Source organism: Plectropomus leopardus, chromosome 2 (assembly GCF_008729295.1).
Source record: "Plectropomus leopardus isolate mb chromosome 2, YSFRI_Pleo_2.0, whole genome shotgun sequence".
NCBI classification, from domain to species: domain Eukaryota; kingdom Metazoa; phylum Chordata; class Actinopteri; order Perciformes; family Serranidae; genus Plectropomus; species Plectropomus leopardus.
The window spans coordinates 30,869,692-30,897,535 of record NC_056464.1 but is presented as its reverse complement, the minus strand read 5'-3'; the positions used below and the strand labels follow the sequence as shown (position 1 = coordinate 30,897,535).

Genomic DNA, 27,844 nt, shown 5'->3' with positions numbered 1-27,844 from the left:
GTTTCCACAGAGAGAGAGAGATGTCAGTCAGCTCTGTTAAAGTATACACCAAAAAAAAATCTTTCAAGGTTCAGGTGTGCATGTGTTAATGTCTGAACTGAGGTTATGTGGACACACATATATTATTTGCATGAATGTATCTCAAGTTTTGGCAGAAATGATTAACACTTCAGTACACAGACTACCAGACAGCTGTAGGGCTAAGATCAAGTATTTAACAGGACGCAATTTATGGTTTGGCAAACCATATGGTCCACAGTCAATAGGAAGGTTTGTGATGATTGAAATTAAATATGTACACTAACAGTACTTGCTCAAAATTTATGTAGAAAAATAAAAAAAAGATCCATTTGAAATGAACTGTATAAATTGGGCCCCATTTGAAAAATCTGTTCAAATTTAAAGGCTTTGTAACATGAGACAGCAATGGAAATGGAAAAAAACATACTAAGTATTTCAAGCTGCTGCATTCAAAATGAAAGTGGCATACACATACAAAGTAATATAAAAAGTGATAGCATGGAAGAAAACATAAAATATAGGTCTGACTCTTTGATGGAGTGAGCTCCCTCCCTCACAGAGGGAAACAGAACAGGACTCGGGGACAAAGAAAGAATAACACTGCAACTTTGCGTCCCTCAGTCCAGTAAGGCTAACAGCTTCAAGTGCAAACGTAGGTTATCCACTACTGAATAAGTCACAAAAGTGTTTTAGTGCAACACAGCTGTCAGTCCGCGCAGAAGGTAACATGGTAGGTCTTCATGAGCCTTTCTGACTGTCAGACAAGACCCCTGTTTTTTTTCTCTGTAAACTGATGTATGTAGCTGCCAGTTGTTCTACCATCTACGCTCAGAAGGTCCTATGCATAGCCAGCAAGTCTTTCGCTCTTATGCCGACAGGAGGTTCAGAGGCGAGTTGTCCAGAATGAATTCTCCGACTCCGGCAAAGTACATAACCTGTGCGATGCCAAACAGAGGAGCGATGACCAGAGCTCGACAGCCGGCGCCTTTCAGGAAAGCAGAGGGTCCCTCCTTCCGCATTATTTTACTGTGGAGAACCGAAAGGAAGTTTATTTACACACATGCTCAAAAAAAGACAGGTAATGTTCATGTAACAATGAATGACTTAAGAGCCTTACCTCACACAATCCACAACTCCATCATAAGTCTCCTCGCTGGACCCTTTGTTTAATGACTGCAGTCTCGTCTTCACCACTGGAAAACGGAAATAAAAATATATTTGATTACATTCCAGAAGCATTACAGAGCGGCTGCTAATAAACAGGGCACATCATGGCTCCCAAAACTCACCGTCACAGGGGTTAACAGCCACAGCAGCGGCAGAACCTGCCGCACAGCCAGAGAGGAAAGCCCAATAGAAAGGTGACGACTCTTCAGGACTGGGTCTGCCCAGGTTGTTCAGGTTGGCAAACAACGGGAAGTAGACAATAGAAAAGGGAACATCCCTGAAAGAAATTAAACAAAAAGTTGTTTTAGACTGAAAATCTGATACACAGAAACAGGACTAACATGTTCACACAGTTCCTCTTGAGAGGGGAGAAAGAGTTTTACCTCATCAGTGTTGCTCCCAGCCCTTTGTAGAGCCCCTGGATGCCCTGCGTGTGGAGGAGTTCCTTCGCGATCTGCGTGGCGGACACAGCTCGTGGTGTTGACACCACGGTGCCTGAGTTGTAGGAGCGGCTGAGCACGGCGTTGGTGGCCACGATCTTGGAGGGTGACATCATGACTGGTTTCTGCTGCTGGGCTGCTTTGGGCAAAAGACAAAACATGTTAATACACACACATACACACACCGAGGCAATCTGAGCTTAAGTTTCCAGATCATGATCATTTTCAGGTTGGATTTCTACTACTTGTTTCATTCTTTTCATGCATACACACGTTCTGAATGACTAAAAATGAACCTTTAATACCATGAAATACTAGAACGTGTATATGACGTCTGAAGCACTGCCAATGTTGAATGACAGTTTAAACAGCAGCAGCATCAAAAATTCACAGAAATCCTCACGGGCTTGTTTAAAGGCACAGTTTGAGTGAAGGCTGTGTGCATTTCTCTGTTGAGTTTATGTTTTGATACTATCATAGTATAAATACAGCACCTTTACCTGCTTTACATTAAATAGGATATTGAAATCTGACTTTTCACAATGTGGGAACTTTAAATTCACATAGATAATATTTAATATCAACACTGTATTCTTCTTACCAAGTCTGCCTGCGTCCTGTAGCTGTATCTTGAGCATTTCCATTGGCGTGGTGACAATGACTTGGCACATGCCTGCACCACAACCTGCCAGCATCTCTTTGAACACTGTCAGCCCCTTTCTGTTAACAGATGAGACAAATATTAAGCAACACAATTTACAAAATACTGCATTTTCTGAAGACGTGATGATTTCATGCGCTAATTTTACTTACCCATCTTTAGAAAGGTGCTGCCTGAAGAAGTCATTAGCAGCGAGCTTGATTGCTTTCTCAGGTGTGACCAGGGTCAAATTTACAGCGGCACCTAAAGACAAACAAACGCACAGTTAGCACGGAAGTCGCAATCAAGTTCACATTCAGCACATTTACAACAACAATCCCCACCCATATCATTACAACATAAGAATGTAATTAGTCCATTGTATAGCTTATCTAAACACAAACAGGACAAATGCTCAATTTAAAGTAGCTTCAGTCATAATAATGGAGGGGGATTATGACAAAAGACATTACATTAAATACATAAGTTTCAAAAGGAAAAACAAGACAAGAGAAGAAATGAGGAGGGTCATGAATATCCAGAGGAAAATGCAAACATCAAGGCTATGAAGCACAGTGAGTCAGTTTATCATGAAAAGGGCCCACTTTGCATAGAGAAGACTTAAAAAGGAAATTGTTTCTATTGAAAGGCTACAAGTCAGTACGTAGGTTAATGACAACAACGGACAGGAGAAATAAAGAGATGTCAGTGAAAGGACAGACTGAATCCCTGACTATGTACTGTGTGTGCAGACTTTAGGCAAACGTAAAAACTGATCTTTGAGACTGTTTTAAAATAAACTTTGGTTCATCACAGATTAATTTTTAAGATCAACTGAAGTCTGTGAGGACACACTTCCATAGTCGAGAAAATGAGGATCCAAGACAAGTCGACAGGACAGTGAAGAGACAGCCGAGGAATTGTTATCAAGAAGTCAAGATACAGAACAAATAGATGGCAAAACAAAACATGTGCCTATAGTTTAAATAGAGCAATATTGTAAGAACCATTAAATGATTTGCCTCCAGCGTGGCTGCGCCTTATCGGCTAGCCTTCAATATCCCAGGGGGACCCAAGTCTGTAATATGAAAAACACAGATGCAAACAAACAGCATTCCTCACACAAGCAGAGACCCACACTTATAGGTCTCCATTTTCCTCATATTCAACTATGTCCACAAGATCATACCAATTCTTTTTGACATTAAATATATGAACTGATAATTTAACGGTTTTCTTACTTAATGCTCGAATGCTATTAAAACAGCCGCTTAAAGCGGCAAAACCACTTTGCAAGAGAACAGCTTTGGCCACTTCACTTTTATAACTTTCCAATATTCTTACTCACAGCCATATTTTTTAAGGAATACTTCACCCCAAAAATAATAATTTCTATGACAATTGTTCAGCTCCTGTTGCATTGAATTTATTACGTTTTTCACATGGTAAACGAGAGTACCAAAAAAATGGAAAAATTCCCAATGTATCAAAATCATAGGAGGCTGTGTTTAACCACAGCAAAAGTATATCAAAACATCTGTTTACCAACTGTCACACAACTCATGCAGTATAATTTAAGCCTAATGTACCCAGTAGTATACTCAGCGCTTCCCAAAGACGAATTTTACTTAAATATTACGATTTAAAACTTTTCCACATAAAATGCACAGGCATGCTACTCCTCTGTGCCTGAGACTGATTATGCTGGTAAACTGAATAAATGAGACGTTGATAATACTGTATGAGTTGTGTGAAAGTTTGTAATAGTATGTTTTGATGTAGTTCTGCTGTTGTTAAACGCAGCCCACTATGACTTCAATTCATCAAGACTTTGTTTTTATATTTTCGAAATCTTTGTTCACCGTGGAGGCATGCGTGAAAAACTAGGTGCACTTATGTCAATTGGGGAATAAAGTATTCCTTTAAGTACATCAAGCAACCCATGCACTCAAAATACACTGTATCAGAACCATCAGCTGTTGTACCCAGTTGTAATCATATCATCAATGTTCAACTTCACCAAATAAAAGATCTTACACTCTCCTACATTTAATCCTCTCCAGCATGTTCTAGCCTACTGGATCTTAATATTCAAATGTGCAGAACGCTTACCTCTGTACATGCCAAAGTACCCCTCTGATCGAACTGTCTTGACAAGGCAGTCCATCCTACAGAACAAGAAAAAAGGAAAATATTATTGGTATGAATCATTTAAATCATCAATCATTTGGAAAGAAACATTTAACAGAAGCTTAATCGTTAAAAAACAAATCAATGGCTGTTATTTATCACAACAGTGACTGCTCTCAGTAAATGTAGGTGTTTGCTGAGAGGGTAAATACAGCAGTACATTTCCACCCTTCAAAGGCATTTGGACCACCTCACTGGAGAGGAATGACAAAGATTTGCAGTCACTGTGATCCATCAAGTCAGGAATTTCGCTAAATCTATACGTTCTTTGCAATGCCCTGCATGTGTCATTGTGAGATTAGCAAGAATAGTACTGGATTGTACATGGGTGTAGTAGGTGTAATGCCAAGAGATTTGGCAAACAGAGCATTGTCAGGCAAGACAACAGTAACTAAATATACTTACATGCTCTTGTAGACCTGCTGACCTCGTCTCTGATTCTGCAACCTGGTCTTTGCCAAGTCAATGGGGAAGACACAGGTGACCCCAACAATGCCAGCAATACCTCCATTAATGAGCTTTGCTGGGAGGCTGGAAAGGAAGCAACAAAAAATGCACTTTAATATGGAAATTCAAGTCAAACTGCTAAACAGTGAAAAGTGACAAGAGGGTAAATCTATTATTAGAGAATAAAAAATGAGATCACCAACAGTTTCTGAATTTTGAAGAGCTGCTGATTTTCTCAGTTCAATAATATTGAAAATTCAATATCTCTGTGTTGTGACTGTTAGTTGTACACACTGGGCTACAGGAAACAGTGTTGGACATTTTTCATAGTATACATAAAATGATTTTCCATAGAAAAAGAACTGATTATGATACAAGACACTTAAAATTGCTTGGTGAATAGTGATGTCCATCACAAGTTCCTGAGGCCCACAATAATGTCCTTATATTATTGACCTGATTTCTTTCTAAATTCATATGACTTAAATGACCTAAAATGAATAATTTTAACATTATTTAAATATGTAATTATAATAACTATTAATTAAGTTTTCCCCCAAGTTTTTTCTTAAATTTTCTTAGATTGTTTCCCTAGCTTTTTGAAAAATAATCTTCGTCATATACAAATTGTTGCCATTTTTAAACAAGCTACTCATTCCTTACCATGTCTTTTGAAAGAAATCTCACCAATTTTCTCAGAATTTTAAGATTTAAATACTTGTGAAATGTGTCTGAAAGCAGCACAGGAAAAGTTATGTCATTCCAGATTTCAAAGGGGTAAATGTCTTGTGTAAACCAATAAACCAACAGCCAATAAGCCAAATTTTCTAATAGTATAAAAACAGAAAAGTAGCAAATCCTGCTAATGAGAAACTTAAACTATGTAGTAGTTGGTATCTTGTTGGAAAAATTACATAAACAGCAATGGTCAAAATAGTTAGAAATGCTTTTATCAGTAAATTTATAATTTCAACTCTTGTAAGAGAAACTGATTACATCTACTTAAACAATACGGAGAAAATGTTTGTGACTTACCTAATCTGTTGCTGAGACATGATGACTTTGAAATAAGTTCAAATAGAAATGTAAAACGTAGAGATGTAGATCAAAGTGTCCTTCAGTCAAATCAATGAATGGAGTCCTAGGCAGAGAAAACGGAAGGAGTTACTTCAGATATATTAGCAGCTTCCTGAGTTAGTCACACACCGTCATGCACAGAGCTTATCCCGCCCACAGCACAGGCTGCCGGCTTATCTCGGTACTTTCACAGTCATGGGAGAGTGATACAGCAGTGCCGCTACTTGCAATATGAGTAGTACAACCCGGGGGCGTGTACTAGCTCACATACCGGAACACCATACATGGGCATAGTGCACTTCAATTCATTCTTAATACTGGTCTCACATGCAGCTGAATTTCTAAGTAAGAGTGCATGAATTTAGGTCAACTTCGACGCGAACTGAGTTTTATCGAAATATCGTCGAGCAAAAAGCAATGACAAAGAGCCTCAGTTACTTTTTCACAAGTGCAAATGTGACTTTTTAATGCGTGACAAATAAAAGCTTCTGCATGTGTGTGCCGTGATATTTCACTACAGAGAAGTGTTTCTGTTAAAAAGCTAAAAATAAAGCGCAAAAAAACAATATTGCTTTGTCTCGTAGCCGTTAGGAGCCGTTAAGAGCCGTTTCTCTCAGAATCGTTACGGTTGGTTGACTCAGCTCAGATACCCATTCAAACAAAACCGTCCCTAAAAGCGAACAAACTGGTTATCACGAACAACATAATGACTTTAAAACGCACATTTAAACATCACAAACATGAATTCAGAGCTTCCACTCACCAAAAAATGTTGTTGTAGTAGATATTCTCTTAGCTTGTTTCGAGCCGTTGACTTCTGCTTCCGTCCGCTGTGCCGCCGGTCTGTTAATATATCGCTGAGAGAAGACAGTGGAAATTTCCATTGAGCTTCAAGCCGGGGGCGGAACCTTTACGTTTGCATACCAGGAGCTGATTGGCCACTTTGAGCCTTTCTCTTGTGTCATTGGAGGAGCCAGCAGTCAATCAGCCAATTCACCAATCATAGAGCTACAATGATAGTGCACGGCAAAAGATGAAAAAAGAAAAGACCTATTGTTCAATAATGGTTGAAACATAAAGTGGATAAAAATATACAACGTTAGAAACTCAAATACGTTTTTTGAAGATACTATCCATAAAGTCGGTGAAGGGTCATGGTGCTGTTTCCCGAAAGGATTTTAAGATCATCCTAGTCCCAATGTAAATCCATGGGTCAAGATAATCAAGGCATTAGATCATTCTAGAAAGCTTGTCTGCAACACCAGTGAAATGACATCATCCTAATCTATTCTACTGAGGGGTGGAAAGTTACTAAACACACTACTGTATTAGAGCAAATTTTTGATGTATTTGTACTTTACATGAGGTCTTGCATTATGTTTGTCTGTAGTTATTCTCACCTGCATTTCAGAGTGAAATATTGTACTTTTTACTCCACTGCATTTATCTGACATGTTCTGATTTTTTTTTCTTACTTCATATCACTTGTTTTTTTATACAGGGCAATAATTTAAAGTATCATTAGGTGTGTTACAGTTAAAACTGGCCCGACTCCGTTAAAAATTTCTTACAATACAAAAATGACTTTACGACTGATAAGTTTACACACTAAACACGTAATCCATTTAGAAAATGTTGAGCATTGTTAAAGATAAATTACACAACAGTATGCCACTCAATCACAATTAGCTCCCTCCTCAGTGCTTTCATGTTAGTGCATTAGTGATAATACATAACATAAAAACTCTAGGGACCATTTTCATGCATTTAGCGTACTATTAGTTTTGACACCTTTAACTGCATTTTGCTGATAATGCTAATACAATCTTGTACTAAGCAGGACTTTTACTAGTGATGGAGTATCTCAAGGTCTCAAGGGTGCAGATTTAGTTTCACAAGTGGGGGGTGGACACACATAAGAAAGTGGGGGTTGGGGGGACTTTCATCAGACAATTTTGAGCACCAAACACTTTATTTCCTGCATTCTGGTGAGTTTTTATGCACCAACTTATGCCTTTACTTACTCAATTTTAATTTTGTCAAAATAAAAGCCCTCTGCTACTTTCATATGTAAATTGAAATGCAAATGTTAAGAATATTCTGGTGATGTGTCCCCTGTATACCCCCCGAAATCTACACCTATGGAGCAGCACATCTTTACATTGTGATACTGATACTTTTAAGTATCTGAATAATCTATTTCTTCCACCACCATCTGGCTCCTTCATGCCATCCCTCAAAAAGATAAATGTGGGTGGGGACGCAGCCAAGTATGTGCACGCATACAAGGAATTTGACTTCGTTTTTTTTGTTGCTCTCAATGTAGATACACAGAAGTCTACAAATAAAACAAAGACAAAGCAGTACAAGTTTCAGCCCTCTATCAAGCCCGTCTTTGTTAAAGTCTCGTCAAGTAAGATAACGAAATCACATATGTGTTTATGCGCAGCTGTGTGATGCAGGTTTTACAGGAGAAGAGAATTATGGCTAGTAACTTCGCCTTAGGTAAATACACGTAAAAAAAAAAAAAAAGAAGACAAAAAAGTTTCTATGTAGTAACACAACCATGGCCCATCTCTAGTCCTGGTTAAACCAGGAATGAAAGGCAGCCTATTAAATATCAAAAGGGGGGTTCCTGGGTTTTATCAGACCACCTGGCAAATTTTACTGAATAGGTTTCAATTGCAAGTGCTGACAATACCACTTCTTGGGTGCATACTGTGGGTAATTACAAGGTGGGTGCCAAAGGCAAGAAGGCTCATGTTAGGACTGAAACTGGTTTATCCAAGACTTTGGTTTTAAAGGTATAGAGACATTCCAAGGCACTATAGATGAAAAGTTGTGTAACAGTGGGAGGTAAACCTGTAGGAGAAGAATGAAGTTTTTCAGTAGGGAACACTTTCACACTTACATAACTAGTCTTATGTATAGTTTTGCATTGCATTTGCATCATGTTGTACTTTTAAATCTTTGTATATTTCTTTTTTTTTCAGTCAAGTTCTTAGAAAAACCTGTTATGGGTTTCTGCTTCATCTGCACATATAAATGGTTTTATATCCCTTCACTTCTTCTTCTTTACATCTAAATGAGTAAATGAAATGAAAATAAAATATATTCTGTTCAATTCAATTCCTTTTATTTATACTTGGGCAATTTTGAGAAGTGTCTTTTGTATTTAAATGTGGTCAAATCAGGAATCAGATAAGCAGAGATCATGTGTATGCTGCTGATGCCAGAGGGGGAGCAATACCTCAGAAGAATTCTCCAGGGCTTCGACAAACTGCTTGGAAACTGAATGGTTTTTGACAATTTTGTAGATTTTCAGGATCTTAATGTAAAGTGCATGAGATAAAATTGTATTTAGTTTACTATTAAAATGCACTAGATTGATACTGATGAACATCAACAGCACAGCATGCTCTTGCATGTTTTTTTTTTTTGGCTTTTAAAATGATCAAAACAATGTTGGAACTACTGTTGTGTTACAATGAATGTTACAAACACTTTCCCTTTATGCTAAACAGTGTCTGTCTTCTCTTGTGCATGCGCAATCTAGTAATTATATCAAACAGAGAAAAACTAAATTTTAAAAGACATCGACAGTCAGCTCTGTTAGGCTGTACCATAGACTGTTTATAAGGATAGGTGACATGACAGCTCCCAAAATGTGAAGCCCACCTCTCAAAGATGTTTTTTTTTTGTTAATTGAGGTCATTTTTAGTAAAGTGTTTGTTTTTCTTAAAAGTTTGGTTCTAATGAGTTACCTGATGCTACAAAAAGGGGATTTGTTGTCATAATTGTCAGCTGTGTGTGCTAATCTGTTGGCTTCTGAACAATACTGTTGCTCACGACTTGTCAGACAGATGTATGGACAGGAACTTGATACCGCTGAGATTGTTACTGCACTGACTCTGGCTCCAAATGCCATTCCCAGCGCGAGGTTACATGTCATCCATCTTTAAATACAGTCATTGGGCTGTACTTAGGCACCATGGCTCTGGAAGCTAAATGCTAATACATCTCAGTTTAGTGCATTAGCATGCTATCATTACGTAATTAGGAGTGAACATGAGTTAGGAAAGGGAAGTTTAAAGGATCATCAAAATTATTAATTTATCCAAAGCGGACCATGAATATCTGTAACAATGGCAATCCATGAATAAGGTCGTGGAGCAATTCCACTCGATACCACAAATGTGAACTTCACGGTGGCCCTAAGGTAAACGTCAGGGGATCAAAAAGTCATTAGGATTCATCATCTGGGAACCATGAATATCTGCACAAGGATCAGGAAAAGTTGGAGGATCATAACTGGACCATGACTGTCTGTGGCAAATTTAATCTTAATTGATTTATTAGCTGTACAGATATTTTAGTCTAGACTGATGTGATGGATGGACCAACCGACATTGCTGTCCTTAGCGCACGGCTTAAAAAATTCTCACATTTTTTCTAGTTGAATAAACACAACACAAACAAAACAGTATGGTCTGAATGAAAGAGTGATCGGTATGTGTGCCACATAGCTGGTTCTCGTGGAGTGCTGATGGAAGCAAATTCCACTTCATCCACTGCTTTTTCCATTAGGGTATTAAGGGTTTTCAAAACACCACTACACAGGGATTTTCTGCTTGGCAATTCAAACCATTGTGCTATACCAGTCTGACAATTAGAGTTATAAAAGGTCAACTGTTTGTATGAATTAAACAGCACAATTAACCCTTCAGTTACGTAGGTTTATGAGTCTATCACTGTTCTCAGGAAATGGTTTATGGACATTCATAAGATAACAAATGGCACTCCTTTGCAGATATACTTCTAAATTATAACTACAATGAAGATACATTTTCTCTTTACGTTTACGTGTTTAAAATTTACCAGATTTTAAACACGTGTGGGTCAAAGTTAAAGAAGCAGTGTTGACACTGATAGATAAGACATAAACAATGGACTACCATTCCCAGAATGGCCATTTTGTCAGCTGACAGCAAGGTCAAACAAAGTGTCGGGTTGTCAGAAGTTGTACAAGCTTCCTCAAGGTGATAGTAGCACAGCATTTTATAAACTGGTTTTCCATCTGTACTTTTCCCCGCAAAGTCAGCTGGGCCTCATCTCCTTTCTTTCACTATTACACCCTAAACACACCTCCTCTTTGAGTTTGCTTCAGGGTTTCTGAATCATGTCAGGCATCAGTGGCACAGAGGCAAAACTTGATATGTAGAGTAATGCAGATGGTGATCACTCCAGCTGAGTCATGAATGTAAGACAGAAAATTGTCCTTTTGTGCTATCCATTCAAATTTGATGTTTTCTGTCCGTCGGATCGACAGTTTGCTATTCTTTTGTGTTTCACTAAATGCTTCAAAATTCAAGAAGCTGTCAGAGACGCAGAACCAACACATAAGACCCATGAGGCTCAGATACATACAATAACTGTCGGACCCTGCCAAAAAAGTGTTTTTTTCAGCGACAGACACTGTAAACTGTAACTGACAGACAAATGCTATAATATAAAGAAGTGACAGAGTACAAAATAAGGACATGAGAGAGCAGCGTCACAGACATCCACATGATGGACTTATCATACATTCTCCTACTATGAACTGCTGTTCTATTAATAACCCCCAGCTGTCTTCCCAAATTCCCTATGAGAATGGGAAACTACACACATAAGCTCTACTGGAGAGAAGAGACAAAGCTATTAAACAGATGAGAGTCACACTGTAATTTTGGTGTTTGGTGACTTCTCTGTGCCTGATCTTTCTGGTTCAAGATGCTCACTGATAATCCATTTAATAAGAGGTGTGTCAACAATCATGTGCCCTCCAGAATAACTGCTGAGGCAAATATAGGATCCTGAGGTGACATTGTGGAGTGTCATGGCTTTGTGTGTTTATGTAGTAAACAGGAGGCTGCAGTATGGTTTGGTGCAGGAAGTGATTAAGTCAAGCATGGCTTAGTCCGAGAGCTATTTAGAGACTTGAGCTTTAATCGAGTTGCATTCAGAGTGTCCCTTTACATGTAAATACAATAAGTCTGGGAGTCACACGCACATGAGTGTACAGCAGGGGGGGGGGGCCCTATGAGAATGGGAAACTACACATACTCACCAGCCCCCATTGTAAACACTGAAAGAGCACAGACATGTTGGGCAACAAAGACAGTAAAACAGGCTGGTACAATAAGTACCAGTACAGACTGATATCACTGTATCTATCACAAGCTAAAGGATGAAGTCTGTCTCTTCTCAAAACATTCATGGATCATGTAGTTTCAGTTTGGTAATTTTAACAAAAGAAAAAGAGATAAGCAGATAACAAGAAAAGAATCAGAAAGGGATCATGTAGCTGCTCTGGCCAGGATATGGGTAGATACGTCTTACTGGTTTGGTACACCTCGCTCCGTCCACGCTGGCCCTGTGTGCGCACTCATTGCTGTCAGTCCTGCAGGCACCACAGTGGCAGCTGAGAGCCACGGGGTAGGTGAAGACGGGGTTGGTGTTGAGAGGACAGCCGGGTAGTATGGCCGTCCGGTATTCCACCTTGTCATAGGTACAACCTCTCTGGATAAGGAAGCGAGGGCCGAGTATATCTCTCATGTTGCTGTCCTGCTCAACGTACACAAACACACATGTGAACATATTAGACATTTTAACTCCTTGAGCACACAGAATTTTATTTAGGGATTTGTTTTCAACTGAAAATGAGAAAATAAATAGGCCCCCAAATTGTTATATTTTTATGTGACAAGACCTGTGAATGTTTTGTTCCATGTTGTACTTCTGTCAGGGATAAAACCCAGAAAGTTGCATGTTAAAATGGAGACGTTTGTTGTTTTTTTTGCAAAAAATAAAGTCAGTCACTCACTCATATGTTAACACTCAGTAATAACACTTGTACGTAAACTACCTAAAATATAAAATATGTGTAATGTGCTGTATGTTAAGTATTTTCTATGCACTTTACATTCATTCTTAGCACACAAAACATATTTTACATTTTGGATAATGTACATTCTAATGCTGACACTGATTGATTTTTTATATTTTTACAAACTTCATATGTAGCATATGCTTGGCTCAGAGTGGCAGTAATGAACCACAATTTCGCCCTCTGGATCAATAAAGTATTTCTGATTTTAGTATCTCTTTTTTCATTTTTAATGTCACCACAAAGTTTTGGTCAGATTTGAGCCATTTTCAACATGAAAACCACATTTTAAAATTTCTGCCAAAAATGTCATAATATATTTTGAGTGTAAAGACCCCAAATTCATTTTTGTTGTAAATGTTATGATTTTTATGGAAAGATCTTTGATTCAGATATAGATTTACAAAAAAATCTGTATGGCTTACTCTTGCCTTTCCTTCATGATTTTTCACACACAGTAATGTCTACAATTGAATGATTACACAGAGGAAATGTGCAATAAAATACTGAACGATATTAAAGTTTTTTCTTATATTTACATAATAATGTATTTCTTCTATATTAGATCAATTTTATTATGCTATGTATTTTTTTTTAAATGTGTTACCTCTATATTATATATTCTTTCAAACAATTTGATTGTGCAGACAAAGTTTAACACTGTCATTATGATAAAATAAAAAAATATATAAAAAAATTAAAAAATGTCATCGGGTATGGTAAAATTTTTTTCATCCGTTTCTTTTTTACACCTAAACGAATGACTGAAAATTGAGGACATACATACCCTTGAGTAGCAGAAGCCCATGCAGATGGTGGTGTTGATCGCCACACAGAAGTCGCACTCTGGCCTCTCCACGTACAGTGTGAAGTCAGTGGGTAAACACATGGGAACAGCTGGGCTGAACAGCAGAAAAAGGAGCCCGCAGGAGAACACTGCACTCTCCATGTTCAGCAATGTTATTTGCTCCCAATCAGTCAATTTTGGACCTGCATGGGAAGGAAAGAGAAAGAGACAAATTGACAACCAGATAACAGAGAGGATGAAAGAGTAGTACCTCAAACATGAATTTCTCCCCTCTGCACATGTACAAATCACCTGCTTGGGAGATGTGAGCACCTGCAGGTCTGATGATGCTGTGTGTCTGAATACCCCTGCTATTTATGCAAACATCATACAATCCAGCTGTATCCAAGGTAGCACTTATCTGCTATCTGTGACGAACAGGAAGAACTGACCTTTTAGGCCATTATGTGGATGAAATGAATTAATGATTTCCTTCATGAACAAAGTTTATACAGTAACCAACAAAATTCATGCAATGGATTTTGCGTCAGCTGAAAGCCTCTGCGCAACTCAACTTTCCAAAGTGGTCTGAAACTGAGCCCACTAGATGTTACAAAATGCCAAAAAGCTTAATTTCTGCTTGAAAGAATGCATATTTTATAAAGAACAACTAAGTTTGACCTGAGTTGAACCCAATCTGTCTCCCATTTGGATAAAAATTAACAGAAAAAAAACACTCTACCACAAAACGTGTCAGAGCACTTTCTGAATGACCATATTAAAATGATGATTCGAGCATTGAGGGTTACAAAAATCTACACCAGTCAGCAAAGTGCACACAAAATGTTCACAAACTGTCACAGTCAAAATGTTTGCTGAGCATTTGTAGCAAACATTCAGAGCAAATTTATCTAATCTGTTCCCACAGTAAGTAAATTAAAAACTGCTGCAGTTGACACAAGCGTTTATCTCTAAACACCAAATTCTTAAGATGGAGACTTTAAGCTACTGAAAATTCACTACTCTGAATAATGAGGAGTGCCATTTTCCACCCGACAGTGCCAGACTGCAGGGGTTTCCTTATCTATATTTATGTTTAATGATTGTCGAGGGTAGTCAAAGTCTTCCTGATACAGGAAGTCATAACTGTGAATCTTTTGGTAGTTTTTAATTTTCATTTATAGTTTAAAGGGTTTCCTAAAAACACGCTTTTCTTGGCATCCCTGAGTTGTGCCATAAGTTGGGCTATCTCAGAAATACACCACATGGACTGATTTTCTTTTTCCATTTCAATCACAGTCCTTCAAACTGAATTTAATCCTTGTTTTTTAAGTTATCTTTTACACTGTCACCGTCAAGTCATGAGTAAATCTGTGAAAATGAATAATGCTTACAAGAATACTGCAATATAGTGAGTTCAGCCATCGTCTCTTTTAGCATCTGATTTCTTCTCCACAGCTCTTACTCACCTTTACAAACATTAACAGCATGTGTCATTTTACATTAACTTTCGAAGGTTTGACCAAAACTGATGATCTCATCAAGAGTGACTTAAACAAAATCAACCATAAATCTTTATGTATTAGATTACTAATGTTACAAGTCTGACACTTACAGTCTGCTGCCATATAGGTCTAATAGCTTAAACATTTTTTCCTTCTCATCTGCAATATTTTTTCCCTGTATTTGTCACATTTTGTAGTTTAAACTGATGTGCTTCTTTACACATCTCTGGAGTGATGCGCTGTGTAAAGCAAAGGTAACAGCGTGACCCCAAAATGACCTGACCAGATAGGTTTAACCTTCCCTGCCTCCTGAATTCCTCACATAAGCAGTAACTACTGAGTAACACAAGGTTTGTATAAAAACCCCTCCTGGATTATGTCACTTCAGAAATGGAGACATACTGACAACACAAAGTCTCTTTTTTTTCAATAGAACAAAGCACAGGATCATCACTTTTTATAATCACTGACATTATTGCTGTTCTCAGCACCGTGCGTCTTTGATTGATTATTAACTACAGTAAGTGATCTTTATAGTCTGCCGAAAGCATCAGAGTGGACCAGACTCTACTATGCGATGTGCAGTGGTTGAAGTACCTCATTCTTCTACGATAAGTCGAGGGGAATCTTGTTGTTGATGGTTGGCTTGGCAAAACTGAAACAATAGTGGACACCCTGAACTCTCTGGATTTTTATTTTCGCTGTTGAAGGTTTGAAGAGAGACTTTTAGGATGAGTGCAGCTGATTTAAATAAGTTAATACAGTTGACAGAGTCTGAAATTCACTAAAAAGCATTTTTCTTTCTGCCTGTAGTGTTATTATAGGATTTTGGTATTGGTTTCTGATGAACTGGAATTGAGGACAATTTAAGAATAATTTAGAGAAGAACATTAAACATTAGCGAGATTACATAACACAGAAATCCTCCCGAATCTGAGCATTCCTATCGACAGGTCGGAGAGAAGTGTTACTAACAGGAATCTCCTTCTGCTGCACGAGCCATGGTTGGAACAGGTGGCCCAGTGGCCACTTTCTCTGTGTGGGATTATGTTGTGTTTGCTGGAATAATCGTGGGGGCAGCAGGTGTTGGACTCTTCCAGGCCATCCGGAGCCGAAAGGAGACCAGCAGCTCGGAGTTCTTGCTGGGTGGACGGCAAATGACAGCTGTGCCTGTTGCCATGTCACTCACTGCCAGCTTCATGTCTGGTATCACAGTCATTGGCACACCTACTGAAGCCTACCGGTTTGGAGCTGCCTTCTGGATCTTCGGCTTCGCCTATGCCATCATGTCTACCATCACTGCTGAGATCTTTGTCCCGCTTTTCTACAGACTGGGGATCACCAGTGCCTATGAGGTGAGGAAAAAGTCACATATTGTAAATCAGAGGTGTCAAACTCATTTTGGTTCACGGGCCACATTCAGCCCAATTTGATATCATGTGGGCCCGACCAGTAAAATCATTACATAATAACCTAGAAATAACAACAACTTAACATTTTCCCTGTCTTTTAGTGTAAAGAAGTGCATCCTTAAAGTGATCATCCATTTACAAAACAGATGATAAACAGCCTGGGATGTCTTAAGAAAAATAAATGCAATTTCAACAAATGTCTCAGTTTTTCCACATGCACTGAGTCTGCAGCTCACTGTCATTACATGTGAATTTTTCCAAACCTATCCACTGCTGTGTAGTATTGTAACACCAAATTAAAAAGGAAGCTGTTGAAGAAACCAGTTAAGCTATCCTCCGCTTTACAAACTATTTACAAATCAAACATTTTGGTAGTGTTCTGTTTTAAACAGAAGTCTGACTTTTGCACTGAAGCTGCTGAACTAAACTACTCACTGTTAAACATGCTCCTGAATGCTGGGTCCTCTTAGTCTTCATAAGTGCATCAGTGGACCGGATTGGACCCTTTGGCGAGCTGGTTCTGGCCCAGCAGCCATATGTTTGACACCACTGCTGTAAATGATTAGAATAGGTATGAATGATTATAATGGCTGGCTGACATGTGCAGTACCAAACAACTGAAAGTGTAAAGATCAGTACAGCAAGCATGCTTTGATGCTATAAAAATACAAGACCCTAAAAGTTAATGTGGCTAATGATTCATCAGCTGGCAACACAGCCGGTTTACTAAAGTGGTCGGGGGTTTACGCCTGTCAAAGGCTGTAAAGAATTTAACTGCTAGAAAAGTAAGTAATATTGGAGTTAAAGAAAGAAAAAAAAATAATTTAAATATTTTGTTTCAGTGTGAACTAAATCATTTTAATGATATCTGACTTTCCTTTTTATTTTTAGTACCTGGAGATGCGCTTTAGCCGGACCATCCGGATAATTGGGACATCAATGTACATTGTACAAACGGTAACTAAAATGTGCTTTAACCTTTTAAAATGAGAAATATTCAATAACTTCTTGTATTTAGATAATTGAAAACTAAAGTGCCAAACCATGAGAAATGGAAAACACATACACAATCATCATGGTAAATGTGGCATAGTAAAAAGCAGCTGTCTTTTTCCTTTTTGACTTTATGTAAAGCAGATTCTTTATACCAGTTAAATATGAATTACATGCTTATTGAGTCTAATTAACTAATGGCGGGCTCTTTTCTCAGGCCCTGTACACCGGTTTGGTCATCTATGCTCCAGCTCTTGCACTAAATCAAAGTAAGTCTATACATGGGCTGTTCTTGGAAAAGCTATGAAGAAAAGTACTTAGTATGAGGGTTTAGTCTTCCAGAGGTACCTGTGTTAGAGTTGATTTAATCTGATATCAGAGTTTATCGTTTACTGATAGTAGTTAAAGGATGCAGCTGTGTTTCTTTCTCTTATGTTTATCTTAAAAGCTGATAGAACCTAAAACAAAGGGGTGACCACAAGTGTGTGTTTTTGTTTTAAGGGAAAAAACCTATCGCTAAATGCCAAGTAAAAAAAAGAGGATAAGGATGGATAGGACTTTGGCTTGAAATTACCAAAACTGTGCCTATTTTGAAATCATAATGGAGCTTTTTTGTTATTACTCAGTCACAGGACTTAATCTATGGGGAGTGCTGGTGGCTACAGGAGCGGTGTGCATCCTCTACTGCACTTTGGTTGGTATTGTGCTTTTCAAGAATTGTTTTGTATTGTATTGAATTAATGATCTGGGTGCCAAACAATATACAAGAAGAGCATAACATATACAGACTGAAATCCTCAAGTCCAAGTATGTTTGTATTTGAATGTATTGAACTAAAGGCAGCCTGGTTCATTGTTGTTTTACACATTGTCTCATCAACACCTACTGTATTGCTGCAAGATAAGTACTGAACCCGGAAAAGAGATAACATTTTTGCATTTCTTGTTCCCTTGTCTCAATGTCAGTGTTTTCTTTGTAATGGGTTTGGGGTCAGATGGCTGACATAAAAGTCTGTGGTTAACACAAGCATAAGAAGTTTTTACATTTTGGTCTGAACATAAAAAAGTCAATAAATGTTTAAGCTTTTACAGTAGCTTAAACATTTATAAATAGTATATAACCAGGTGGTTGCTAAGAAGTGGCTGAACAAGACTGAACAACATCATCACCCTGAACATGGCTTTACAGCCTCATCATGATGGTGACGATGCGGTCATGTGACCATGGTGTAGTTTGTTTACAGCCTAACTTTAGCTTTTAATTTCTGGTGATTGCATTCATAAAATGTTGTTTGTGAATATTATGTTCATGAGAAAAATGTGCTAGTATCATAAAGTTTGTTTGCAACAGAGCTTATTTCCTGCAATAAAAATCCCACAGACTTTTTGACGAGGGAAACAGGGCGATGCTAACTTTCAGGCTGGCCTACAATAATAAAAAAGAGTCATCCCTGCAGCATTCTCGATAACTGTCTGATCTCCCTGTGAAACTATAAAGTTATTAAGTAAAGTTATTCTCTGCGCGATAAAGTGTAATTTTAACATCACAGTAAGCCTTCAGAATCCCTTAATTGGAAAGATTTAACAAAAGTGCTGGATGATAAACTAAATGAATAGCTGACTCTGGCGTGGATTTTGTTTCAGGGCGGTTTGAAAGCAGTAATCTGGACAGACGTGCTGCAGATGGTGATCATGCTGGCAGGTTTTGTGGCTGTTATAGCTCGAGGAGCTGTACTGCAGGGAGGCCTGACGAAGATTTGGGAAGACGCTGGCCGAGGAGGCCGACTATATGCGTTTGAGTAAGTACACAAGCAGTGTCAGATAGTATATGTTGTTAATTTGTATTAATCTGACACCAGATGAGTGGGGCTTCCTGAACCAGATAAATTAGCTACAGCCAAAGAAAAGCAACTCTCTTTTAATTGCGCCCTGTATCGTGTAATAGTGCTAGTATCCAAGGAAGAGATTTCACTGGAAACTCCTCTGCAACCAATAATCAAGAAACCTGAATATCAATGATTACTGCCACAAAAGTGTAATCTCACATTACCACACGGCTGCTCTGCTGATTACCCCAAACAGTGCCTTCAGTTTTCTTTCCTGTGTTGTTGACTTTTATCACAGTTTTGACCCAGATCCTCTGAAGCGTCACACTTTCTGGACTATCGTAGTCGGTGGCAGCGTGATGTGGACATCCATCTATGCAATCAACCAGTCCCAGGTGCAACGCTACATCTCCTGCAAAACCTTGGGGCATGCCAAGATGTGAGGGTTCCTGCAGTGCAATGCAAACAGTGAATTATAAGCTGTGAGCTATGATTCATGCACTGACAAGTCTTCTTTCACCTCTCAGGTCTTTATATGTCAACATGGTTGGCTTGTGGATAACTGTGAGCCTGGCTGTGTTTTCTGGCCTCACCATGTACTCCATTTACAAGGAATGTGACCCATTTACAAACGGTGACATAGACACCCATGACCAGGTAACTGCAGCTGCCTCTTTACTGGTCATCACATCGATGCCATGCTGTTTGTTGTGTAACAAAGCATTGCTGTTAACAGTAAATATGGTTTGTATTCGTGATCCAGCTGCTGCCCTACCTTGTGATGGATATGCTGGCAATCTACCCAGGAATCCCTGGCTTGTTTGTGGCTGCTGCATACAGTGGCACCCTTAGGTGAGGCCTGAGACAAATAAGGAAAAATGCTGTTGATAAGGTGATGATCTTATAGATAAGGTGAAGGAAAGAATGAGCTGTCCATACTTACGTTATGTCTCTTCCTGAGAAAAATCCACTATTTCTTCATAAATGTTTGAACAAGTTATTGCTGTGTTAACATTCCTGGTCATACATGATGCAAGACACCACCATCTGCATGCTACCTGAGACTAACTTTATCTGCAATCTAATCATTGAAATGCTTCTGTCTTCCTGTTCTGTCCAGTGACTAAGAGGTTCCTGTTTTTATATTTCTCAGCACGGTGTCTTCCAGCATTAATGCACTTGTTGCTGTCACAGTGGAAGACTTCATACTCCCAGTGTTCAAAAACCTCACAGAGAGACAAGTGTCCTGGATGAACATGGGCTTGAGTAAGTTGTGTAAAAAATGCTTGCATAGCAGCCATAGAAATAGACAGGCATCAGAAAAGCATACAGAGTGACTAAGGAAAAATGTGCTGGAAAAAAAAAACAATTTGAGGGGAAAAAAAAACGTTTGAGTTTACTTTCAACTCTGATCATAAATACCGCAGTAATCATCACACAGTGTGACTCAATGAAGCGCACAAGATACATTTAGACTTGAAGATAACTATTATCTTATCATGTTATTCTTACCAGGTAGTTTAAAGTGTTTCCAGCTCCACTGTGCACGTCAAGACATGATCATAAACGTGTTAACAATAGACAGCTTTAAAGCTGTTGATTCAAATTTAATTAAAGTTCCCATTAAGCTGCTACTAAGCTGTACAACCAGTAGTTACTGCTACAAAAATGTGCAGTGTGTCATCAGAGAGATTTACTGTGGGAAAATGTGCACAGGCAGAAAAACGTAGGTTCAATGAACCTTTTTTGGGAATGGCAAAATCAAGGGTGTGGCTCCATTGAGTATGCAACCAGGATCACAATGTTCTTGCTCATTACAGCAAGTCATTTAACAGAGCTGATGTCACTTTGTAAAAGCACATTTGATCCACTTTAATACCTGTTTCACAACCATGTGTGAAAGTAGCTATGATGGCCTAGATATGCATACATGTAAAAAGCTGCAAAGATTCACCACTAAAAATGATAATTTTGCTAAAAGTGACCCTTGCCCTGTATGGAATGACAAACTTCCTACCCACTGTAACCAACTGCAGTGACAATAATTGCTAAAGGTCTGACTGAAAAAGCCACATAAAAAAGGATTCATCAGTCTCCTGGACACACAACCCCCAATGGAAACAATGCTACTTTTTGATGACTTTAGACCCAATTTGACAAAATAAAATGATCAGCAACTCCACTTGGATTTTAACACCAATGACTCGTGACTTCACTCGGACTCGAGCCTTTTGACTTGATAATACCGGATACCTTTCCCCAAGCCAAAAGATTAAAAAGTATGTCATCTAATTTTTTTTTTTTTTGCCACAAATCAATAATTTTGCATTCATTTCTTGAATTAACAAACATTAACACTATTCATTCCCAGCAAGTCCAGACCAACTTCCCAAGATCCACCTTGTTTGAACCAATCCAACAGCATCCAATCAAGTTGCAGGAGAGAACCACGAACAACTAATGTTATATTGCTCAGCGCCAGTTTGAAAAAATGATCCCAAAGACAATTTTGTTCTCATACAAAAACTACGTGATGGTCAACAAAAAACAAATTGCAGTATACAAAATGTGCTGGTCAAACATTTCAGATGAAGACGCAACAACTTCCAACGTTGTTTGACATTTGAAGCTTCACAAAAAATAAATATAAATTTAGCAAGAGCACTAATGCTCAGCTAACGCTAGCCTAATTGCGTAGTAACTTTTGAACTTGTTTTAACAAACTCGATGTCAATTTTAAAACACATACAAATGTTTTAGAAATGTAATATTGACACTACACTTGTTGAAGAGTGGATCATGACTTGCTTAGGATTCGAAACACAAAGTTTAGGACTTGGTAACATGGTGATGAACCTGTACTTGTTTGCTCTTTACTAGTTGTTCAGCCACTCAAAGCACTTATTGCCTGTCAGTCTTGACTTTAGACTTGGCTTTGAACTTGAGTGCAAACACTTGAAAAATGACTAGGCCCCCCGTTTGTTACATTTCTTGACAGATACAGTATTTTAAACATTACTGCAAGAAAAAGTATATTTTTAAAAACCTGCAGGTAAGTGTAAAAGTGAGACATAATGTCTTAATAAAGTAAACTGAGCACACTAAAACCTCAGTAACAGGGTTTGAAATTAGCACCAGCCACCAGCCAATGCTAGTAAAATAGTTGCTAGATTTGCTTCACTCACCAGCCCAAAAATAATTTTGGAGTCCACCAGCCACAGTGGCAGGTGGACAAAAAAGTTAATTTCCAACCCTTTATCACTGAATTCTGCTGAGAACATTAAAATATATGTGAAAACCTAAAGTTAAGCCAATAACCTGCCTTAGAAATTTGAATCTCAATTTCAATAATTTTGACTCTAACATATTCCAGGTGTTTTCTTTGGTGCCCTGTGTATTGGGATGGCTGGCGTTGCTTCACTGATGGGAAGCGTTTTGCAGGTTAACACGTGCATTAACACTACTGCAGCTATTTGTTGCTCTACTGTACCACCAAGAGCTGAATATTAAGAACTACAAGCCTCCTGTTTCTTTTTTCAGGCAGCCCTGTCAGTATTTGGCATGATCAGCGGGCCTCTTCTTGGTCTTTACCTTTTAGGCATGCTATTCCGCACAACAAATTCAACAGTGAGTATTTTCTTTAGACTGTTGCATTCACCTGAACAACTGCACCCTCTGATAACACAAAGAAATCAAGCTCATAAAACAAATGGCACACATCCAGGAAGTATTTGACTGCAGAAGGCATATTTACTTTGCAGGGAGGACTTTCGGGAATGATCGTTGGTCTGGCTTTGACTCTGTGGGTGGGGATTGGAGGCCAGATTTACCCACCAACAGTTGAAAAAACAAATCCTCTCCCAGTCAGCACTGTGAACTGCAGCACAATGAGCCAAAACTTCACAACAACAGCTCCATGGACCAGTCCCGTGACTCTGACCGTGCAGCCCGAGTGAGTCATATCACATAAAACTAAGGTCCATCTGCTGTCACTCAAGCATGTGATATGGTCAGTGTTAACAGGAAAAGTCATTAGCATTTTAATGTAGCAAATGAGTACAAAAATGACTCAAGGCTTACACGAAAAGTAAAACATTGTCAGAATAGATTTTACTGTCACTAGACTGCTCAGAGAAGGAAATGCTGCCATGTGAATGTGATAATGCGTTATCACGATATCAAAAACTTACCTGATTAAATATGCTGCACCCATGCTTTTCCAAAACAAGAAAGAAAAAATGCCACATTTCTTTTTCAAATGTGAACATTTGCTGCCTTTATGTTTAATATAAGTGTAAACTGAATATCTTTGGGTTTTGGACTGCAAGTGGAAAAAAACAAAACAATCAATCAAGCGTAAATGGCAGATTAATCAATCTTAGATTAATACAAGGCAGAACCCTACAGAATCATAAAGATACTACCTAGTTACAGTACAAACCTCACTCATACAGTAAAGACAGAAGTGGTGATCATGTTGTTGTAACAAGTGCAGATTAAGAGGCAGACGATGACTAAAATGATGTCCTTTGTGTCAGTGTGAGGCCACCTCTGGCAGACTCCTGGTACTCTCTGTCCTACGTCTACCTCTCTCTGTTTGGTACACTAATCACAATCGTGTCCGGCTTGTTCGTGAGCCTGATCACAGGTGAGACATTATTTCCTCACTTCTACTTTCACTAAAGAGACACGTCCATGGCTGCATGGTCTAAATCTATCATAAAACACCTGCTGTATGGGAATATGCATCTATTTCTTTTTAGGTGGATGCAAACAAGAAAAAATGAACCCTGATTTGTTTGTGAGGGCAAGTGACCTGATCTGCTACAGCTGGTGTAATAAATCAGAGGTAGGAGACTAACTGTTAGATAATTGATAAAAAAAGTTAGGATTATTACACAAATATATATATTAACACTTTGTTCTCAACCCACTACAGGCATCAGACATCCCAGAAAAGGCTGCGACAGACTTTCATATGGAAACTGACAACCCAGCTTTCACAGACTTTGACGTGAAGAGTCAAGATATTGAAAAAGCCACCAAACTGTAATTCTGCCTTATCAATAAATAATATCTTTACGATTTTTTATTTTCTAAAGACACAAATGAAAAGCCACGATTATTCTGGTGCTAAATACATGTAATGCATTGATTTGCAAAAAGAAAATAATTATGTTTCTATTACTGGTATAGATGTATTTATGTTGATAGAAATTATGATGTGTTTTGCCCCACTATGACAGAGCAGCTTCCATTTCCTTAAAAGCAGTGATGTGGCAACTTTACCGTTATTGCCTTAGTTCAATTGTTCTCCCTGATAGCAGCTGATAGCTCTATATTGTCTACCTGAACACTGTCCTTTATATCATGCTGACACAGACAAGCACACTGGAATATGGTTTGATATTTTATAATGTGATGAAAAATGGCTGTTTGTTTTGGACTATTTGTTTAATGCCTGGTTATTTTTATATGTAAATTGTGCACTCTTTATTAACTATGTGTATAAATGAATCACAAATTATACTTGTTAATAAAACTTTTGTATATAGTTCAACTGTGTTGACTGAAAAACCACATTCAGCACAGAGGACTCCAGTGAGTGTATGACCTTCACATGTTATAAGAGAGAGATACAAGGAAAGAAAAATACATTTACAGTGCAGTTAATACTTTGGCAACACAGCTTCTCTTCTACCCAGGGCTGTAAAATTTATTTGAAGTGAGCAAGAAGGGAGAGACAGAGAGAGAGATTGAGCTTTGGTCTGGGCAATAACTCTGTCCTGTGTCTCCTTGGCAACATACAATAGAGGAAGTTTACAAAGAACCGACCTGCCCACTTTCACCTGCCAGTATGCCAGCAAATCAACACTAGCTGTTCCAGATTTATAGGAAGTGGAGAGTCAGACGTGACATGGAGGAAGACGCACTGCCAGCGAGGTGAACTGAGTTACTGTTTTCACTAACTGAAACAAATGAGGGTGAGTCTGATCATTTACTTCCTAATCAAGGTTTGGACTTGAGTCAAGTTTTTACATGAGAGGCGGTTTAAATGCTTCCATTGTTGCACATACAAAAGATTAGAGTTAGGGGGCCATTATGTGTTTTCTTAGTACGCTCAGAGTCATGTTTACGGTGTCTGAAGTCATTTCCTGAAGCAGATCTGTTAATGTATTGTTTCTTTACCTACATAGAAAAGGACATACACCATGTTTAAGATATTATTTAGACTTAATGTTTAAACTAAATGCTGCTAAGACAAGGGAAAAACAGATTTTACTGTGTTTATTTAAATATTTTTCAGCCTGCGATTTGTTTCCTGGTACAGGACTTCACCGTCATGGCTAACATCTTTGCTTCACTGGCTTGTTCCCTTCTGGCCCTTTCTTTTGTTGTGGCACAAACAAATCTGACTGTCACACCTTCAGTAACAACCCCCAGCTTAAACCTGACACACACAATGGTAACTTCATCCAACTCCACTGTTAGTGTAACTGTTATCTCAAACTTGACCGAGAACACGACTCCATTAACCAGCACGACCTGGGACAATGAAACATTCACCGGTACTACAGCAACTACAACTCAGAGCACAAGCCATCTCCAGACTACTCAGTCAGAAACCGTCATGACTACTTTGACAAACAGTACATCACAGACGACCACAGCACCTGGCACGCCGACATTTACTGCACTGACAACACCATCAACGCAGACCACAGTAGGTTACATAAGTACACCTGATGCCACTGTAATTACAACTGCCAATTCATCTCACACTGTCAACACCACCCCCGAGTCAGTGTACAGAACTACACAAGGTAAGCATCAGGCTTCAGATTTATCAGTGTAATCATTGTGAGTTATTATTTAACTTATGAATGACTTTAATTCATTCTTTTTTCCTGTGTGTTTTTAGGTTTGGGACTTAACATTCCAGAAAAGAATATGACTATCCTCTTCAGTGTTGTGCTTGGAGTGCTTGCTCTGGCTCTGGTTGTCTTTATGTTTCACAGATGCAAACATAGAATCCAGTACTTGCATCAACCTCTTAACAACACTGATGACACGGGTAAGCACTTCCTCTTCATCATACAGTTAATACAAACTATTTTGTCTGTTATCAGCAGTGTAAAAAAAACCCAACTATTTAATTTTTCAGCAGATACGTTTGAGGCAGACGACGACACACTTGTAATTTCTGGTGGACTTTATGATGGCCATCCAATATATGACAACGTGCCACCATCCCCAGCAGGCCAATCTCAATTCCGTCTCCAGTTCCTTCATTAAGGAGAGAGTTCCTACAGTGTGAGATGTCACCTTTGACGCTTGACAGGATGAACTAAAGCAATTTTCCTTACCCAGCCCTTAATACAGTTCAGTGACTGAAATTTTACCCCTGTGAAATTTCAATTCTTCATTATGGCAGAAAGTAAAGGAACATTACGCTGTGCAGAACATTCAAACAAGGACAACGCTGATCTATTTGAACATTACTTTTATCACTACCACTTATATAGGATATAAAAATGTCATAAATAGATCAAGATAGGAATACATATCAACACAATTTCAAACACCAACAATACAAACTTGTTCAAATTGAATATGATTTCATGTAGACACCAGTTAGGGTAAATTATTCAATACAACTTTGCAACAATAGACAGATTTTTTTTTCAAAGTACCTGAAAGGGTAGAGGGTGACTGCAGTCACTTAAAATCCATCTCCAAATCCCATACAAACCTACTAAAAGATAGGAATATGAACACCTAAAGCATTCTGCTGTTAACAATAATGTTTAACTGATCCATAACAATTTCTTCCATGCATGTAAAGAAATAAATTGTCCTGTTATTAATATTAATACTGTTTGATCCCTAACAAAGCTATATATGCATGTGAACAAAGCTGGAATATGATGGTTATAATAACAGTGTTTATCTGACCTGTAACAGCACATTTATGCAAAGATTCTGCCATGGGTTGTCTTCTTTTTTTTGTCGCCACCAGTAACAGCGGTCCAACCAGCATCTCGCATCCTTTTCATTGCAGCTAACTTTAAGGAGTTCCCTGGTGATTTTTGAGTGACAGGGTTCTGGATCTGTAAAAATGTTGATCCAACTTTTTAAAATAAAAATCACCAGGACTTTTTTTTCTTCCTTCTTTGTGTATACAATGCATGCAGGTAATTTTCAAACAGCATATTACCTTTTTGTAGATGTTGAGGTTGCTCTGTCGAGTGGACAAATCTGATGCAGGCACACTTGCGAAGATCTACCAAAAAGTGAAAGAAAACGCCAAATCATCTCCTCGCAATTGTGAACAAATGCTCAAATACAACTTACAAAACCAATGATACTGTAAACAAGACCAATAAAACCAATAAAAACACAACTCACCAA

The 27,844-nt window shown here is 38.4% G+C and overlaps 4 protein-coding genes across 8 annotated transcripts; 2 read left to right on the top strand and 2 right to left on the bottom strand.

Annotated features, from left to right (window-relative positions):
* Positions 1-344: 344 nt before the first annotated feature.
* On the bottom strand, positions 345-6,833 carry slc25a55a (solute carrier family 25 member 55a). Of its 2 annotated transcripts, none has more exons than XM_042508536.1 (10): positions 6,746-6,833; positions 5,941-6,046; positions 4,864-4,989; positions 4,381-4,436; positions 2,442-2,532; positions 2,230-2,348; positions 1,572-1,767; positions 1,311-1,465; positions 1,139-1,214; positions 345-1,047 (listed from the first exon to the last, which is right to left on the bottom strand). In XM_042508536.1, the coding sequence occupies exons 2-10, from the start codon at positions 5,958-5,960 to the stop codon at positions 888-890; spliced, it is 999 nt and encodes a 332-aa protein (XP_042364470.1). In that variant the 5' UTR covers positions 5,961-6,046; positions 6,746-6,833; the 3' UTR covers positions 345-887. The 2 variants fall into 2 exon arrangements, with proteins under 2 accessions (XP_042364470.1, XP_042364476.1); XM_042508542.1 differs by having other exon boundaries at positions 1,572-1,764.
* Positions 6,834-12,089: 5,256 nt separating this feature from the next.
* tshba (thyroid stimulating hormone subunit beta a) lies at positions 12,090-14,081 on the bottom strand. Its single transcript, XM_042497776.1, has 3 exons — positions 14,010-14,081; positions 13,698-13,900; positions 12,090-12,588 (listed from the first exon to the last, which is right to left on the bottom strand). Exons 2-3 carry the CDS (start codon positions 13,857-13,859, stop codon positions 12,310-12,312), a joined length of 441 nt encoding a protein of 146 aa, XP_042353710.1. The 5' UTR covers positions 13,860-13,900; positions 14,010-14,081; the 3' UTR covers positions 12,090-12,309.
* Positions 14,082-15,695: 1,614 nt separating this feature from the next.
* slc5a8l (solute carrier family 5 member 8, like) lies at positions 15,696-24,890 on the top strand. 2 transcript variants are annotated; one of them, XM_042496902.1, is made up of 15 exons: positions 15,696-16,557; positions 17,506-17,571; positions 17,825-17,876; positions 18,234-18,301; positions 19,251-19,405; positions 19,731-19,871; positions 19,960-20,089; positions 20,196-20,284; positions 20,586-20,698; positions 22,806-22,873; positions 22,973-23,059; positions 23,194-23,384; positions 23,971-24,080; positions 24,196-24,281; positions 24,372-24,890. In XM_042496902.1, exons 1-15 carry the CDS (start codon positions 16,204-16,206, stop codon positions 24,483-24,485), a joined length of 1,824 nt encoding a protein of 607 aa, XP_042352836.1. In that variant the 5' UTR covers positions 15,696-16,203; the 3' UTR covers positions 24,486-24,890. The 2 variants fall into 2 exon arrangements, with proteins under 2 accessions (XP_042352836.1, XP_042352846.1); XM_042496912.1 differs by lacking the exons at positions 23,971-24,080; positions 24,196-24,281.
* A 421-nt stretch (positions 24,891-25,311) lies between these two features.
* On the top strand, positions 25,312-27,394 carry si:ch211-105j21.9 (sialomucin core protein 24-like). Of its 3 annotated transcripts, none has more exons than XM_042508524.1 (4): positions 25,312-25,416; positions 25,764-26,256; positions 26,355-26,507; positions 26,598-27,389. In XM_042508524.1, the coding sequence occupies exons 1-4, from the start codon at positions 25,411-25,413 to the stop codon at positions 26,726-26,728; spliced, it is 783 nt and encodes a 260-aa protein (XP_042364458.1). In that variant the 5' UTR covers positions 25,312-25,410; the 3' UTR covers positions 26,729-27,389. The 3 variants fall into 3 exon arrangements, with proteins under 3 accessions (XP_042364458.1, XP_042364450.1, XP_042364441.1); XM_042508516.1 differs by having other exon boundaries at positions 25,314-25,416; positions 25,740-26,256; positions 26,601-27,394; XM_042508507.1 differs by having other exon boundaries at positions 25,314-25,416; positions 25,740-26,256; positions 26,598-27,392.
* The last annotated feature ends 450 nt before the right edge of the window (positions 27,395-27,844 follow it).